The sequence below is a fragment of the Cetorhinus maximus genome, chromosome 12, assembly GCF_964194155.1.
Source record: "Cetorhinus maximus chromosome 12, sCetMax3.hap1.1, whole genome shotgun sequence".
Taxonomy (NCBI): domain Eukaryota; kingdom Metazoa; phylum Chordata; class Chondrichthyes; order Lamniformes; family Cetorhinidae; genus Cetorhinus; species Cetorhinus maximus.
This window is the reverse complement of record NC_135890.1, coordinates 61855145-61873306: the sequence shown is the minus strand read 5'-3', so window position 1 is coordinate 61873306 and position 18162 is coordinate 61855145. Positions and strand designations below refer to the sequence as shown.

Genomic DNA, 18162 nt, shown 5'->3' with positions numbered 1-18162 from the left:
AAATTTATTAATTTTGCTTCCAATTTCCACCCCTCCATCATTTTCACATGGTCCATCTCTGACACTTCCCTTCCCTTCCTTGACCTCTTTGTCTCAATTTCTGGTGATAGACTGTCCACCAATATCCATTACAAGCCTACCGACTCCCACAGCTACCTCGACTACAGCTCCTCACACCCCGCTTCCTGTAAGGACTCCATCCCATTCTCTCAGTTCCTTCACCTCCATTGCATCTGTTCTGATGATTCCACTTTCAAAAACAGTTCCTCTGACATGTCTTCCTTAACCAAGGTTTTCCATCCATGGTGGTTGACTGGGCCCTCAACCGTGTCCGGCCCATCTCCCGCACATTCGCTCTCACACCTTCCTCTCCCTCCCAGAAACATGATAGGGTCCCCCTTATCCTCACTTATCACCCCACCAGCCTCCGCATTCAAAGGATCATCTTCTGCCATTTCTGCCAACTCCAGCATGATGCCACCACCAAACACATCTTCCCTTCACCCCCCCGGCGGCATTCCACAGGGATTGTTCCCTCCGGGACACCCTGGTCCACTCCTCCATCACCGCCTACACCTCAACCCCCTCCCACGGCACCTTGCCATGCAACTACAGAAGGTGCAACACCTGCCCCTTTACTTCCCCTCTCCTCACCATCCAAGGGCCCAAACACTCCTTTCAAGTGAAGCAGCATTTCACTTGCACTTCCCTCAATTTAGTCTACTGCATTCGTTGCTCCCAATGCGGTTTCCTCTACATTGGAGAGACCAAACACAGACTGGGTGACTGCTTTGCAGAACACCTTCGGTCTGTCCGCAAGCATTACCCAGACCTCCCTGTCGCTTGCCATTTCAACACTCCACCCTGCTCTCATGCCCACATGTCCGTCCTTGGTTTGCTGCATTGTTCCAGTGAAGCTCAACGCAAACTGGAGGAACAGCACCTCATCTTCCAACTAGGCACTTTACAGCCTTCCGGACTGAATATTGAGTTCAACAATTTTAGATCATGAACTCTCTCCTCCATCCCCACCCCCTTTCCGATCCCCCCCTTTTTTTCCCAATAATTTATATAGATTTTTCTTTTCCCACCTATTTCCATTATTTTTAAATGTATTTCCATCCATTGTTTTATCTCTACCTTTTATCCTTTTTTGATTCCTTCACCCCATCCCATCCCCACTAGGGCTATCTGTACCTTGCTTGTCCTGCTTTCTACCCTTAATTAACACATTCCTTAGATAATATCACCACCTTCAACACCTCTTTGTCCTTTTGTCTGTGACATCTTTTGGTTATCTTCACCTATCACTGGCCCTCTTTCCAGCTCTACTTGTCCCACCCACCCCCCTTAAACCAACTGATATTTCACCTCTCTTCTATTTTAACTTAGTTCTGTTGAAGGGTCATTCGGACTCGAAACGTTAACTGTGTTCCTCTCCGCAGATGCTGCCAGACCTGCTGAGTTTTTCCAGGTATTTTTGTTTTTACTTTCCCACCTATTTTGGTGTCCTCTGCAAATTTAGCTATAGTACCTTCTATCCCTGAATCCAATTCATTAATATAGATTGTAAATAGTTGGGGCCCAAGGACCGAACCCTGTGGCACTCCAGTAGTTACAGCTTGCCATCCAGAAAAAGACCCATTTATCCTGACTCTCTGCTTTCTGTTGGTTAGCCAATCCTCTATCTAAGCTAATATATTACCCCAACTCCGTGTGATCTTATCTTGTGTATTAATCTTTTGTGCAACACCTTATCAAAGGTCTTCTTGAAGTCCAGATATACTACATCGACAGGATCCCCATTATCCATTTTGCTTGTCACATCTTCAAAGAACTTTAGCAAATTACTCAAACATGATTTATTCTTCATAAAACCATGCTGACTCTGGTGAATTGCATTTTGACTTTCCAAATGCCCCATTACTACTTTCTTAATAATGGATTCCAACAATTCCCCAACAACAGACATTAAACTAACTGGTATATAGTTTCCTGCTATCTGCCTCCCTCCCTTTTTGAATAATATTTGCATTTTTCCAATCCGCTGGAACCTTTCCAGAATCCAGGGAATTTTGGATTATTATAGCCAATGCATCCACTATCTCTGCTGCTACTTCCTTTAAGACCCTGGGATGTAGGCCATCAGGTCCTGGGGACTTGTCACCCTTTAATCCCAATAATTTGCTCAGTACTTTTTCTCTCGTGATGGTGATTGTTCTAAGTTCCTCCTTCTCTATACCCTCTGCACTACCTGTTACTATTGGGGTGGTACTAGTGTCCTCTACTGTGAAAACTGAGCCAAAATATTGATTAAGCGTCTCTGCCATTTCTGCGTTCCCCACTATTAGCTCCCTCGAGGCTACCCTTGCCAATTTGATTAGTCTAGTCGATTATGCATATTAAAATCACCCATGATTATTGCCGTGCCTTTCTCACATACTCCCAGTATTTCCTGGTTTATACTGTGCCCTATTGCTGAACTACTGTTTGGGGACTTATAGATTACTCCCACCAGGGACTTTGTTCCCTTACTATTTCTTATCTCTACCCAGACTGACTCTACGTCTTGCTCTCCAGTGCCTATATCATTCCTCACTATTGCACTGATCTCTTCCTTTACTAACAAAGCCACACCACCTCCTTTTCCTCCTGCCTATCCTTCCAAAACACTGGGTACCCTTGGATATTCAACTCCCAAACCTGTCCTTCCTGTAACCACGTCTCAGTAATCGCCACTAAATTATTCCTATTTGTCTCTATTTGCGCTGTTAACTCATTAGTTTTATTCCGAATGCTAAGTGCATTCAGATACAAAGCCTTTAAGTTTGCCCTATGGTCAATTTTCCCTACTCTTATATGATTCTTTGGTGCAATATAGCTTCACACACTCCGTTCCTTCCTTTCACTTTTTGGTAACAATCAGCCTTGTCACTAACCTGCACTCTTACCCTCTCCTTAAGCTTTGATTTTTTTATATTTCCATGCAACTGAACCCTCCCCCTACTATTTAGTTTAAAGCCCTATCTATGACCCTAGTTATGTGATTCGCCAGGACACTGGTCCCAGCAAGATTCAAGTGGAGCCCGTCCGAACGGAATAGCTTCCCTCTTTCCCCATTACTGGTGCCAATGTCCCATGAATTTGAACCCACTTCTCCCACACCAATCTTTGAGCCACGCACTTACCTCTTTAATCTTATTGACCCTGTGCCAATTAGCTCGTGGCTCAGGTAGTAATCCGGAGATTATTACCTCTTTGGCTCTGCTTTTTTAATTTAGCCCCTAGCTGCTCATATTCCCTCAGCAGAACCTCTTTCCTCGTTCTACCTATATCGTTGGTACCTACGTGGACCACAACAACTGGATCTTTCCCCTCCAACTCCAAGTTCCTCTGCAGCCCAGATGAGATATCTTTAACCCTGGCACCAGGTAGGCAACACAGCCTTCGGGACTCTCGATCCTGGCTACAGAGAACAGTATCTATTCCCCTAACTATACTATCCCCGATTACAACTACGTTTCTCTTTTCTCCTCCCACTTGAATGGCTCCCTGTACCACGGTGCTGTGGTCAGTTTGCTCATCTTCCCTACAGTCCCTGCTCTCGTCCACACAGGGAGCAAGAATCTCGAACCTGTTGGATAAGGACGAGGGCTGAGGCTCTTGCAGTGCTACTTCCTGGATCCCTCTACCTGTCTCACTCATAGTATCACCCTCCTGTCCCTGACCACTGGCCGAATTTAAGGTAGTTAATCTAAGGGATGTGACTGTCTCCTGAAACACAGCGTCCAGGTAACTCTCCCCCTCCCTGATGTGTCACAGTGTCCGAAGCTCAGGCTCCAACATACTGGAAAGGCTTCCTATGTTTAGAGTGGATAAGTCACCTGGTTCAGATACATCGCAGGTTGTTAAAGGAAGTGGGGGTTGAGATAACAGAAGGGTTTGTCAGAATTTTCCAATCTTCCCTAGATATGGGAGAAGTTTCAGAGGATTGGAGAGTGGGAAATGTGACACCCTTATCCAAGAAAGGATGTGAGGACATTCCTAGGAATTACAGGCTGATGAGTTTGATGGCAGTGGTGGGTAAGGTTTTAGAAGTAATTATCAGGAAAAAAATCAACAGGAATTAGGGAGGTTCGAGTTAATTAAGGAGAGCCAGCACGGATTCGTAAAGAGCAGTTTGGACTCGACTAATTTAACTGAATTTTTTGATGAAGTAACAGAGCAGGTTGATGAGGGGAATGTGGTGGATGTTTGTATGGATTTTAAGAAAGCGCTTAATAGAGTACCACATAAAAGGGTTGGTTAACAAAATTGATGCGCATGGAATAGGAGAGTCACTGTCAGCTTAGATAAAGATTTGGCTTAAGGACAGAAAACAGCGAGTTGTGGTAAGTGGGTCTTTTCAGGCAGGACCATAAGGATTAGGAGCAGCAGTAGGTCTTTCGGTCCCTTGTGCCTACTCCGTCATTCGATAAAATCTGATTGTGGCCACAACTCCACTTTCCTGTCTGCCCCCGCATAAACCTTGATTCTTGTCGATGAAAAATCTAACTCAACCATGATTAAATCCAAAGACCCGGCCTCCACTGCTTTCTGGGGAGAAGAATTCCATAGACTAATGAGCCTCTGAGAGAAAAAAAATTCTCCTTATCTAATTCTTAAATGGGGGATTCCTAATTTTTAAACTGTGTTCCCTGGTTCTAGACTCACCCACAAGGGGAAACATCCTTTCAGCATCCACCCTGTCAAGTCCCCTCAGGATCTTATATGTTTCAATAAGACCACCTCTCATTCTTCTAAACCCCAATGGATACAAACGCAGTCTGTTCAACCTTTCCTCATAAGACAAGCCCTTCATCCTAGGAATCAGATGAATGAACCTTCTCTGAACTGCTTCTAATACAATTATATCCTTTTTTAAATAAGGAGACCAAAACTGTACACAGTACTCCAGATGTGGTCTCACCAAAGCCCTGTATAAGAGCAGCAACATTTCCCTACTTTTATATTCCATCCCCCTTGCAATAAACACCAACATTCCATTTGCCTTCCTAATCACTCGCTGAACCTGCATACTAACTTTGTGATTCATGTACCTGGATACCCCAATCCTTCTGTCCCACTGAGTGCTGCAATCTCTCTCCATTTAAATAATATGTTGCTTTTATCTTCTTCCTGCCAAAGTGGGCAAGTTCACATTTTTCTACATTGTACTCCATCTGCCAAATTTTTGTCCACTCCTAATCCCTTTATAGATTCTTCATGTCCTTTTGACAACTTACTCTCCTACTTATCTTTGTGCCATCAGCAAATTTAACGACCATACATTCGGTCTCGTCATCCAAGTCATTGATATAGATTGTGAATAGTTGAGACCACAGCACTGATCCCTGTTGCATTCCACTGGTTAAAGTTTACCAACCCAAATTGCCACATTTACCGTACTCTCTGCTTCCTGTTAGCTAACCAATCCTCTATCCATGCTAATGTGTTACCCCCTACACCATGAACTCTTATTTTGTGCAGTAACCTCTAATGTGGCACTTTGTTAACTGCTTTTGGGAAATCCAAGTACACAACATCTACAGGTTCCCCTTTATCCACGTTGCTTTTTACTTCCTCAAAGAACTTTAATAAATTAGTTACACATGATTTCCTTTTCATAAAACCATGTCTGCCTGATTATATTATGATTTTCTAAATGCCCTGCTATTACCTCCTTAATAATGGACTCTAGCATTTTCCCTATGACAGACATTAGACTAAATGGCCTGTAGTTTCCTGCTTTCTGTCTCCCTCCTTTCTTGAAAGAGGTGTCACATTAGTGGTTTTCAAATCATTAGACATTACCAAATCTAGGGAATTTTGGAAAATTACAACCAATGCATCTACTATCTCCACAGCCACTTCTTTTAAGACCCTAAAATGCAGGTCATCTGGTCTAGGGGACTAGTCAGTCTTAAGTTCTAATAGTTTTCCCAATAGCTTTTCCCTCATGATTATGATTGTTTTAAGTTCCTCCCTCCCTTTTACCTCTTGATTTTCAAGTATTCTTGTTTTCCTTTGTGTCTTCCACAGTGAAGACCGACACAAAATATCTGTTTAACACTTCCGCCATTTCCTTGTTTCCCATTATTAATTCCCCAGTCTCATGCTCAAGGGGAGCAACACTCACTTTTTAAATACTTGTAGAAACTCTTACTATATGTTTTATATTACCAACTAACTTTCTCTCATACTTTTATTTCTCCCTCATTATTTTCTAGTCATCTTTGCTGGTTTCTAAAATGTGTCCAATCTCCTGACCTACCACTAATCTTTGCTACATTGTACACTGTTTCTTTCAATTTGAAACTATCCTTAACTTCCTCAGTTAGCCATGGATGGTTCATCCTTCTCATAGAATGTGTCTTTCTTTCTCAATGGAATATATCTTTGCCGAAAGTTATGAAATATCACCTTAAATGTCTTAAATGTCTGTTAATCTTTCTCTACTGTCCCATTTTTTAACTTATTTTCCCAGTTACCTTGAGCCAACTCTGTTTTCATACCCTTGTAATTGCCTTTAAGTTTAAGTCACTAGTCTTAGACCCACACCCACATGTGAAATTGTTTCATGTTATGATCACTATTGGCTAAAGGCTCCTTTACTTTGAGGTAATTAATTAATCCTGTCTCATGTTTCATTGCCAGGTCTAAAATAGCCAGCTCCCTTGTTGACCCTTGAATGTATTGTTTTAAGAAATTGTCCTGAATACACACTATGAACTCATCTACCAGGTTATCCTCAACAATCTATATGAATATTAAAATCACCCATGGCTATTATAGTATCCTTCTTACAAGCCCCTGAATTTCTTCCTGTAAACTCTGTCCTGTAACGTAGCTACTGTTAGGGGCCTGCAATCTACTCCCACAAGTGACTTCTTACCTTTTCTATTTCTTACCTCTACCCAAACTGATTCTACATTTCAATTTTTTGTACTAAGGTCATTTCTTGCTACTGTACCAATGTCATTGTTAATTAACAGAGCTACCCCATCACCTTTTCCTAGTTTCCTGTCCTTCTGAAATGTCAAATACCCTTATATATTTAGGTCTCAGGCTTGGCCACCTTACAGCCATGTCTCTGGAATGGCTATCAGGTTATACATATTTACCTCTATTTGTGTTATCAGTTCTCCTGTTTTGTTATGGATTCAGATCCAGAGCTTTTAATTTTGATTTTTTTGCCATTTTTAAAAATGTTGGCTTTATCTGCTGGTGCATCCTGAAGTTTATACTCTCTGTCCCTTCCTGACACACTCAGTTTTTTAAAAATTCATTCATGGGATGTGGGTGTTGCTGGGCTGGGCCAGCATTTATTGCCCATCCCTAATTATCCTTGAGAAGGTGGTGGTGAACTGCCTTCTTGAACCACTGCAGTCCATGTGGTGTAGGCCCAACTGGTTTCATTCCTTGTAGACTTCGTAGCAGTTTGATACAACTGAGTGGCTTGCTAGGCCATTTCAGAGGGCATTTAAGAGTCAACCACATTGCTGTGGGTCTGGAGTCACGTGTAGGCCAGATCAGGTAAGGATGGCAGATTTCCTTCCGTAAATCATTAGTGAACCAGATTGTTTACAACAATCCACAATGGTTTCATGGTCACCATCAGATTTTTAATTCCAGGTGTTTATTGAATTCAAATTCCACTGTCTGCCATGGTGGGATTCAAACCCGGGTCCCCAGAGCATTCCCATAGAACCATAGAAAAGTTACAGCACAGAAGGAGGCCATTCAGCCCATCTTCTCCATGTCAGCCCGAGGACACCCAGGTGCCCTTTCTAATCCCACCTTCCTGCACCCGGCCCATAGCCCTGCAGCTTACAGCACTTAAGGTGCAGATCCAGGTACTTTTTAAAAGAGTTTAGAGTTTCTGCCTCTAACACCAACTTGGGCAGCGAATTCCAGATACCCACTACCCTCTGTGTAAAAAAGTTCTTCCTTATGTCCCCCCTACACCTTCTGCCACTTATCTTGAATCTATGTCGCCTGGTTCTAGAATTCTCCACCAAGGGAAGCAATTTTATCCTGTCCACTCTATCTATTCCCCTCATAATTTTGTACACCTCAATCAAGTCACCTCTCAGCCTTCTTTGTTCTAAGGAAAATAACCCCAACCTATCCAATCTCTCCTTGTAGCTACACTTTTCTAACCCTATCAACATTCTTGTAAACCTCCTCTGCACTCTCTCCAGAGCTATTACATCCTTCCTGTAATGTGGTGACTAGGATTGCACACAATACTCCAGTTGTGGCCTCACCAGTGTTTTATACAATTCCAACATTATATCCTTACTTTTATATTCTACACCTCTGCCAGTGAAGGAGAGCATTCCATCTGCCTTCTTTACAACCTTGTCTACTTGAACTGCTGCCTTCAGGGACCTGTGTACTTGATCTCTCACTTCATCTACCCCTCTTAGTATATTCCCATTTATTTTGTAATCCCTGTAACTGTTTGACCTCCCTAAATGTATGACCTCAGACTTCTCTATGTTAAAATCCATCTGACACTTTACCGCCCACTCCACTAACCCATCTATATCATTTTGGAGATTATGGCTATCCTCAACACTATCCACTACTCGGCCAATCTTTGTGTCATCTGCAAATTTCCCAATCGTGCCCCCCACATTCACGTCCAAATTGTTAATATATAACACAAACAGCAAGGGTCCCAACACCGAGCCCTGTGGAACACCACTTGAGACAACTTTCCATTCGCAAGGGCATCCATCGACCATTACCCTTTGTTTCCTGTTACAAAGCCAACCTTTTATCCAGTTTGCCACATTACCCTGAATCCCATGGGCTTTTACTTTCCTGACCAATCTGCCATGTGGGACCTTGTCAAATGCCTTGCTAAAATCCATGTACACAACATCCACTGCACTACCTTCAACAACCCTTCTTGTCACTTTCTCAAAGAATTCAATCAAATTTGTAAGGCAAGACCTTCCTTTAACAAATCCATGCTGACCATCCCTAACTAGTCCATGCCTTTCCACATGACAGTTAATCCTATCTCTCAGGATTGATTCTACTAATTTGCTCACCACCGTTGTAAGACTAACTGGCCTATAATTGTTTGGCATTTCCTTTGATCCCTTTTTAAACAATGGAATACGCTTGTATTTCTCCAGTCCTCCGGTACCTCCCCTGTATCTAGTGAAGATTGGAAAATCATCCTCAGAACATCTGCTATCTCCTCCCTGACTTCCTTCAGCATCCTCGGAAACAATCCATCTGGCCCTGGTGACTTATCAACTTCCAAGGATTTCAACCCTTTGAGTACTTCCTCTCTCTTTATGACTATCCCGTCCAATATCTCGCAGTGTTGATCCTGGACTACTATATCTCCATCCTCCCTTTCCTTTGTAAACACGGAGACAAAATATTCATTCAAAACCCTTCCCACAGCCTCTGCATCTACACACAAGTTTCCATCTTCGTCTCTGATGGGTCCCATTTTTTCCTTAACTAACCTTTTAGCATTAATGTATTGGTAAAACATCTTTGGGCTATCTTTAACTTTACTTGCTAATCTTTTTTCATGCCCTCTCTTTGATTTCCTTATTTCCTTTTTTGCTTCGTCCCTGCACTTCCTATATTCGTCTAGTGCTTAGTTCTTTGTGCCTATCGTACGCTTTCTTTTTCTGTTTGATCTTCCCTTGTATTCCTCTAGACAACCAGGGGGGTCCAGATTTGGCAGTACCACTCTTATTTTTGTAGGGGACATGTCTACTTTGTACAATTAGGATCTTGCTTTTTAGTGCTTCCCACTGGTTTTCCACTGTTTTATCCACCAGCAGTGCTGTCCAGTCCACCTCAGCTAAGTCCCTTCTCATTTCTGCAAAATTTGCCTTCCCCCAGTTCAAGACTTTTACTCCTGCCTTATCTCTGTCCTTTTCCATGGTAATGCTAAATCTAACTGAATTGTGATCACTGTCCCCGATATGGTCGCCAACTGTCACTTCACCCACTTGCCCTTCTTCGTTCCCCAAGACTAGGTCTAGAATTGCATCCCCTCTCATTGGGTTTGTCACTAATTGGTTGGAAAAATTTCCTGGACACACTGCATGAATTTTTCTCCCTCAGTACCCCTTATATTGTTTCAATCCCAGTTGATATTAGGATAGTTGAAGTCTCCTACTATTATTGCCCTCTTGTTCTTACAAGCAGAAATTTACCGACATATTTGTTCTTCTATCTCCCTTTCACTATTTGGGGGTCTGTAGTGTACTCCCAGTAGTGTGACTGCCCCTTTTTTTATTTCTAAGCTCAATCCATAAAGTCTCGTTTGTTGACCCATTTAGTATATCAACCCTTCTCACAGCTGGAATTGATTCTTTAACCATTAGTGCTACCCCCCCTCCTTTTTTATCTCCTACTCTATCGTGTCTGAAGACTATAACCAGGGATATTAAGCTGACAGTTTTGTCCCTCCTTTAACTAGGTCTCCGTTATAGCAATGACATCCTGCTGCCATGTGTCTACCTGTGTCCTTAACTCATCTACCTTGTTTGTAATACTCCTTGCACTGAGGTATAAGCAGTTTAACGCCATCAATTTCCCTTGCTGGACACTTTGTAAACTTTGCTTCTCCTGTAACTCCATGTCAATCACAGCGTCCCTAACTAATGTTCTACCTCCATTTTTCTGATGTGAATCTGACCTATCTGATCCTACTCCTGGGATCCCATCCCCCTGCCACACTAGTTTAAATACTCCCCAACTGAACTAGCAAAAGCCCCCGCAAGGACACTGGTCCCAGCTCTGCCTGGGTGCAGCCCGTCCGGTTTGTACAGGTCCCACCTTCCCCAGAACCGGTCCCAGTGCCTCAAGAATCTGAATCCCTCCCGGCTACACCATCTCTCCAGCCCTGCGTTCATTTGGCCTATCCTCTTATTCCTGCTCTTGCTAGAACGTGGAACTGGGAGTAATCCTGAGATGACTACATTTGAGGTCCTGCATTTTAATTTATCTCCTAACTTCCTGTACTGAGTTTGCAGGTCCTCATCCCTTAGTTTACCTATGTCATTGGTACCAATGTGTACCACGACCACTGACTGTTTACCTTCCCTCCCCAGAATGTCCTGCAGCCGCTCCGTGACATCCTGGACCCTGGCACCAGGGAGGCAACATACCATCCTTGATTCACGTTTGTGGCCACAGAGGCATGTGTCTGTGCCCCTAACTATTGAATCCCCTATCACTATAGCCCTGCCACTTGTTTTCCTTCTGCCCCTCTGAGCAGCAGAGCCACTCACGGTGCCGTGAACTTGGCTGTTGCTGCTTTCCCCTGAGAGGCCATGCCCCCCAACAGTATCCAAAGCGGTATATCTGTTAGAGAGGGGGATGACCACAGGGGACTCCTACACTACCTCCCTGAGTCTTTTACTGTTCCTGATGGTCACCCATTCCCTTTCTGCCTGTGTAATCTTCACCTGCGGTGTGACCACCTCGCTAAACGTGCTATTGACGACTTGCTCAGCATCGCGGATGCTCCACAATGAGTCCACATGCAGCTCCAGCTCTGAAATCCGGTTAGCTAGAAGCTACATTTGGACAAACCTTCCACACACATGGTCACCAGGGATACTGGAAGTGTCCCTAATTTCCCACATCCTGCAGGAGAAGCATATCACAGGTCTGAGCTCTCCTGCCACGACATCCCTCTCGATTAAGCTAGTTACTCCCTTAAAAAATACCCTAGCTTGGGGCCTTATTTATGTTAGCTTGGAACCCTGTTTCTTGACTAATTATACTTGTAAAGTACTACTCTATACTTTTTCTTTAGCTCCTACCTCAGTATTAAGCAATGAACTACTTTAATAGATTGAAAAAAAACTCACCAGGATTTACTCACCAATCAGCTGCTTTTTTTAAAAATCCACTTTCAGAAGAGTGTCCCTTGCAGGTCTGGTGCGCTCCTGAAGGTACTGCCTCTCCCTCTATCTCTCATTTTTTTTTGGTTTGAGGAGGAGGGAGGGATGGAAACTCTACAGCAATGTAACTTTTGGGGCTGTTCCGTTCTTTGACTGTGGCTCGTCCTCGATCCCCTTCTGAGTTGCGGTGACTGCGCTGACTTCTCCTAGAATACTTCTCAGTCACTTCTCACTACCGTCCTCTGTTGGATGCTATTCCTCCTTTTGAGTGAAAGAGTCCTTCTCCTCGATCCCCTTCTGAGTTTCAGTGACTGCGCTAACTTCTCCCAGAATGCTTCTCAGTCACTTCTCACTACCACCCTCTGTTGGATGGGTCTCTGGATTACGAGTCCAGCAACAATACTCCATCACCTCCATCATTATCCATGTTGCTATCCTGTTCTTTCTCTTAATTTTACCACATCTCCTCTCACATGATCCCTCCTCCCCCCTCCCCCTCCCACTATTTAATTTAAAGGCCTCTCTACCACCCTAGTTATACGACTCACCAGAACACTGGTCCCAGCGTGGTTCAGGCGAAGACCATCCCAATGGTACAGATCCCACTTTCCCCAGTGCTGGTGTCGGTACCCCATGAATCAAAACCCATTTCTCTCGCACCAGCCTTTGAGCCACACATTCAAGTCGCTAATGTTATTTACCCTGTGCCAATTCACCATTGGATCAGAGAGTAATCCAGAGATTAAGGGGCCACATGGAGAGGGGACTATGAGGATGGTGGACAGTGATGTGTCCCAAGGGTCAGCGACAGGACTATTGCTCTTTTTGATAAATTTAAATGGCTTGGATACTGGGTATGGTTGGAGTTCATTTGGGTAGTTGGAATGGATCCCTGGGCTGTTCCACCATGAGCAGACCGATTAGCCTGCTAAACAGAGTAAACACCTCCACCTGAAGGTTGCAAAAGAAACTCATTGGTTTTAACTGATACAAGTTTTGTTTTCAAAGTTGTAAATGGGCCAAATTCCCTCAGAAGTCCTGGGAACATCTCCACCTGACACAATACCTTCACACAGGAGGCAGACAGGATGTCCACACTTGGCCCTCCTGATTGGAATTCACAGTTCTGATCCAAATCCTGAGAGAGCTGGAATTTCACCCATAACGCTTCCCTCCAACAGCCCGAATATAAACGGGGCCCTCTCAGTCTCAGGAATCTCAGGCTTTATTCACCCCAATACTGAGATGATGCATTAAATGGCACCACATTCTTACCTGAATGATCTTTTCAATAAACCAGGGTGATGGCTGAAGATTAAATCCATGAATGATTTCTCGGATAGAAATATCCAGGTTACCATGATGACGAGTTGGCAAAACAACCCCAGGGAAGAGGTCGGAAATTATGCTGTCAAAAAGTGGGATGTCATGGGACAGGAACTGAAATTGGAAATAAAAATAGAGAAATTGGTATGGTTAGAAGCATGGAATGAAGAAGTAATCGATGAAACATTATGAAATCTTCTTCTAAAATTATTCAGAAATTAGAATATCAGGAAAACTGGTGCTGAGAGGGTTTTATAAGAAATCCTGCTAATTCTGTATTAGAATTTTCATGACTAGTAATGTCATGCTTCCTTGTCACATGTAATAACTCCCAGACATGTTGTGAGGAACAGGTCTCAGTATTGTACTGAGGGAGTGCTGCAATGTCAGAGGTGCCATCTTTTGGATGCAACTTTAAACTGAGGCCCCTGTTGCCCTCTCAGGTGGCAGTAAAAGGTCCCATGATGCTATTGGAAAAAGAAGAGGAGAGTCCGCTCCAATGCCCTGGCCAATATTTATCCAACAAGCAATATCCCTAAAACAGATCATTTGGTCCTTAACACATTGCTGTTTGTGGGAGCTTGTTGTGATAAAATGGATGCTGTGTTTCCTACATTCTAACAGTGGCTACTCTTCAAAAATGCTTCATTGGCTGGAAAGCACTTTGGGAGGTCCTGAGATCATAACAGGCGCTATATAAATACACGTCTTTCTTTTTACAGAAATACAATCAGGCAGTTATTGATCAATGGGTTTTAGATAGAACGAGGAAAAACTGTGTAGTCATATCATTTCAGGTAGTTGCCAGACTACACTTTATATGTGGTAAAATTAAGAGAAAGGACAAAGTGATAGACACTTAAAAGAGTTGGGTGTGTCAACAAAAGAAAGGCATGTGTGTGTGTGTGTGTGTGTGTGTAGGTGTATCTGTGTGTGTGAGTGTGAATGTGTGTGTGAGTGTGTGTGTGTAGGTGTGTCTGTGTATGAGTGCGTGTGTGTCTGTGTGTGTATGTGAGTGAGATACTTGTTTCACACTATCATTTAATATTTATTATTATTTATTGTTACTGTCTCTACCTGGGGCAGGTTCTTAACAGAATTAAACACAGTGATGAAATGGGCAGTTGGAGTACCTTTGGCAGGTTAACATCAGTGATGGAGCGAAGGGTGAGAACCTCTTCCTTCTCCTCAGGGTATTTGACTTTCAGATTTCCAGCTGCTGTTAAGACGGATTTGACTGCTCGCATTCCATAATCGTAGTGATGCTGAGAGGAAAGCTGGAAGTTATAATATCCTATTAGTAAACTCAGCCACAGGTCAAATTTCCCACCAAACTGATGCTGTTCATTATCAATGCCTTTGTTCTGTGTTATTTCACTGAATAATGTCACAGAAAATGGAATGATGAGCTCCAGTATTCCTGGAGTTTGAGCTGGTCCCTTCAGTGTCTCCTGATAATAAGCCCTTTTTAAAAAAAAATCTGTTTCTTCCTAGCTTTAAACAAACATACCCAGAATTTCACTTCTACAGTTCATTGTCTAAAGCTTCTAATGTATTCCCATAACCCACATCCAATACTCTGCACTCTCCCCCACTCTCTTCCTCTCTCTGTACCTCTCTAGCCCTGCCTCTGTCTCTCCATCACTCTCTCACTCACCCTCTTTCTCTCACTCTATCTCTTCCTTTGTCTCTCTACTTCTCTCTGTCTCACCCTCTCAACAACGTATTTGTACTGTGCCTTTAACATAATGAAATGACCAAAGAATCTTCACAGGAACATTATAAAACAAAGTAATGACAACGAACCACATGAGGAGGCATTCAGTCTAATGACCAAAAGTTTAGTCAAAGAGGTAGAATTGGCTTAAAGGGGGGAGTGTAGTATAAGGATGTTTGGCAGAGCAAGGGTTAATATGGGACTGGGGAAACAGTACTGCCCACATAGTGATGTAGAGTCACATGATAGTAAACTGTGTGTAGACGAGTCTGGAGCCAGCACCATGTAGAGTATACCTTGGAGATGTATATTGTTATGAGTTGTTAATAGACACTTAATGTTCAACCATACAAGCCTCCAAAACTCTGATAAGACACCAAACAACCTTACAATAGAAAGCAAGCTTTATGACCCAGGGGACGAAAGGCATGGTCAGCAATGGTGGAGCAATGATTGGGAATGCACAGGAGGCAGAGGAGTTCAGATACTTTGAAAATTATGGGGTTGGAGATTACAGAGATAGGGAGGGGGCAAGGCTATGAAGGGATTTGAAAACAAGGATGAGAAGTTTAAAGTCAAGACATTGCTTGAGCATAAGACCATAAGGTGTAGGAGCAGAAGCAGGCCATTCGGCCCACTGAATCTGCTCCACCATTCAACAAGATCATGGCTGATCTGATAATCCTCAACTCTACTTTCCTGCCTTTTCACCATAACCCTTGATTCCCTTACTAATTAAAAATCTGTTTAACTCAGCCTTGAATATACTTAACGACCCAACCTGTACAGCCCTCTGCAGTAAAGAATTCCATAGATTGACTACCCATGGAGAGAAGAAATTCCTCCTCATCTCTGTTTTAAATGGGCACCTCCTTACTCTGAGATTATGTCCTCTGGTCCTAGACTCTCCCACAGCGGGAAACAACCTCTCAGCATCTACCCTGTCAAGCCCCCTAAGAATGTTATAGGTTTCAATAAGGTCGCCTCTTATTCTTCTAAACTCCAATGAGTACAGGACCGGCCTACTCAACTTCTCCTCATAAGAAAATCTCTCCATCCCCAGGATCAACCTCGTGAACCTTCTCTGGACTGCCTCTAATGCCAGTACATCTTTCCTTAGATAAGGGGACCAAAACTGTTCACAATATTCTAGGTGCAGTCTAACTAATGCCTTGTATAGTTTTAGCAAGGCTTCCCTATTTTTATACTCCATTCCCTTTGAAATAAAATCATTTGCCTTCCCTACTACCTGTTGAACTTGTATGTTAGCTTTTTGGGATTCATGCATGAGGACTCCCAAATCTCTTTGTGCTGCAGCTTTCTGCAGTCTTTCTCCATTTAAATAATATTCAGCTCCTCTATTCTTCCTGCCAAAGTGCATAACCTCACATTTTCCAGGAGCCTATGAAGGTCAGTGGACACAGTGGTAATTGGGAAATGGGATTTTGCTGTGAGTTAAGACACGGGCTGCAGAGTTTTGGATGACCTCAAGTTTACAGATGGTAGAATACAGGAGAAGCAGCCAGGAGTGCACTGGAATAGTCAAATGTCGAGCTAACAAAGGCATGGACTTTTGGATGCCATGGAGGGTTGCGGGATGTGCTCTACCCCCGTTCTGGCCGCAGGGTGGGCAGCAAGGTCACTAGCCCAGCATGGGAGGCAGTGGCAGCGGTGGTCAGTGCCAATACCCTGCAAAAGGGGACAGCCACCCAGTGCCGCAAGAGGATCAATGATCTCTTCCATTCCGCCAGGGTAAGTCATTCTTCCCTTCACTCACAACTCACATACTCACAAACCCATCACACATCCACAGAGCCCTCACTCACTGCCAGTTCAAGGGACATCACCATTCACTCCCTCACACACGTCATCATTGTCCTCATCCCATCCATGGGACCACTCACCACCCACACAGGCCAGGCATACTTATCATCTGGCCCGGCAGGTGTCCTGCTTACACTGTCTCTATCTCTATTCATATAGGACAAGCTGGCATACAACAAGAGGGAGAGGTCGCAGACCGGTGGAGGAATGCCTGAAATCAAGGTTCTCATGGACTTTCAAAAACAGAGCCATCCAGTTGGCCATTGAGGATCTGGACCGGTCCTGTGCTGATGGTGAGGTCGGTGCTGCTCTACCAAGTGAGGATCCAGCAGTGCAACATCCATCGGACAACTATGCTGTGAGTGATGTGTCCTGTTTCACAGGCCACTGCCATGCACTAATTATCTCTCCTTGCTTTTGCAGCCACATCTGGGAAACAGCCAACAGAGTCCATGACCCAGGGCCTCCAATCAAGCTCCAAAGAAACCTTTGAAGAGGAATCTGAAGGCATCCTCCCTGAATTCCTGTCACAGCGCTCACCCACACCCTCCACCAGTGCAGAGACACACACCTCGGCGGGACCTAGCTTTAGAATAGCCTCAGGGTCACAATCTGGTGAGCACATTGCACTGTCTGATCCACAGCAGACGGAGGCAGGGACTTCCCAGGTCCCCGGCATTCGGAGGACTGCTGGAGGCCAGAACTTTGCTGAGTCCGAGTCAGATGATGAGCCTCTGTCACAGTTGCTGGAGCTGCAAAGACAAGCTCGGGAACATCAGGAAGGGATGTCCACTGCACTCCTCAGATTGCAAGGAACGATGGAGGAGTCTGTCCGTCTTCAGGCTGAGGTGATAGCGCCAGCATTGCAATGCATCGAGGTCAACACTGATAGGATGGCGGCCGCCATGGAGACCTTGGTCCAGGATGTCACTCCTGCACTGCTGCGCGGGCTCAACTCCATCACTGATGCCATAGTTGGCCTCCAATAGTGTCAATGTGAGAGGGGTGTGGGGCATCTCGATCTCACTCCAGCTACCCCTGCTCCTCAAGGAGTCAGCCTGGGGCCCTCGAGCACCCATAGGGAGGAGGATCAGCAGGTGCACACCCCGGGGCCATCCACCCAGGTGACTTCGGGAGTGACCAGCCCATCTGACTCCCCTCTTCCTGTGACCTCAGCAGTTCTAGCTTCACAGGCCGAGGAGGGTGCCACTGCCACACAGCAGGACCTCGAAAGCGGGCCGGGGCCCTCCAGGTCTCAATCCTCCACAGGATGCCTGCCAAGGACATCACAGACAGGGCGTCAGTCAGCAGGCTGCCTCCACCTCCACTGTGGATGTCAGGGGAGCACCAAGACGTAGC

General features: G+C 44.4%; 1 protein-coding gene across 1 annotated transcript in view; it reads right to left on the bottom strand.

The window, feature by feature from the left end:
* The window catches only part of LOC144687508 (dynein axonemal heavy chain 3-like), a 706779-nt gene that overhangs the window by 468195 nt on the left and 220422 nt on the right, over window positions 1–18162 (bottom strand). Inside the window, exons 15-16 of the mRNA XM_078553740.1 lie at window positions 14396–14539; window positions 13212–13376 (exon numbers count right to left, since the gene is read on the bottom strand). Coding sequence (XP_078409866.1) covers window positions 13212–13376; window positions 14396–14539 — 309 coding nt within the window. The remainder of the gene's footprint in view (window positions 1–13211; window positions 13377–14395; window positions 14540–18162) is intronic.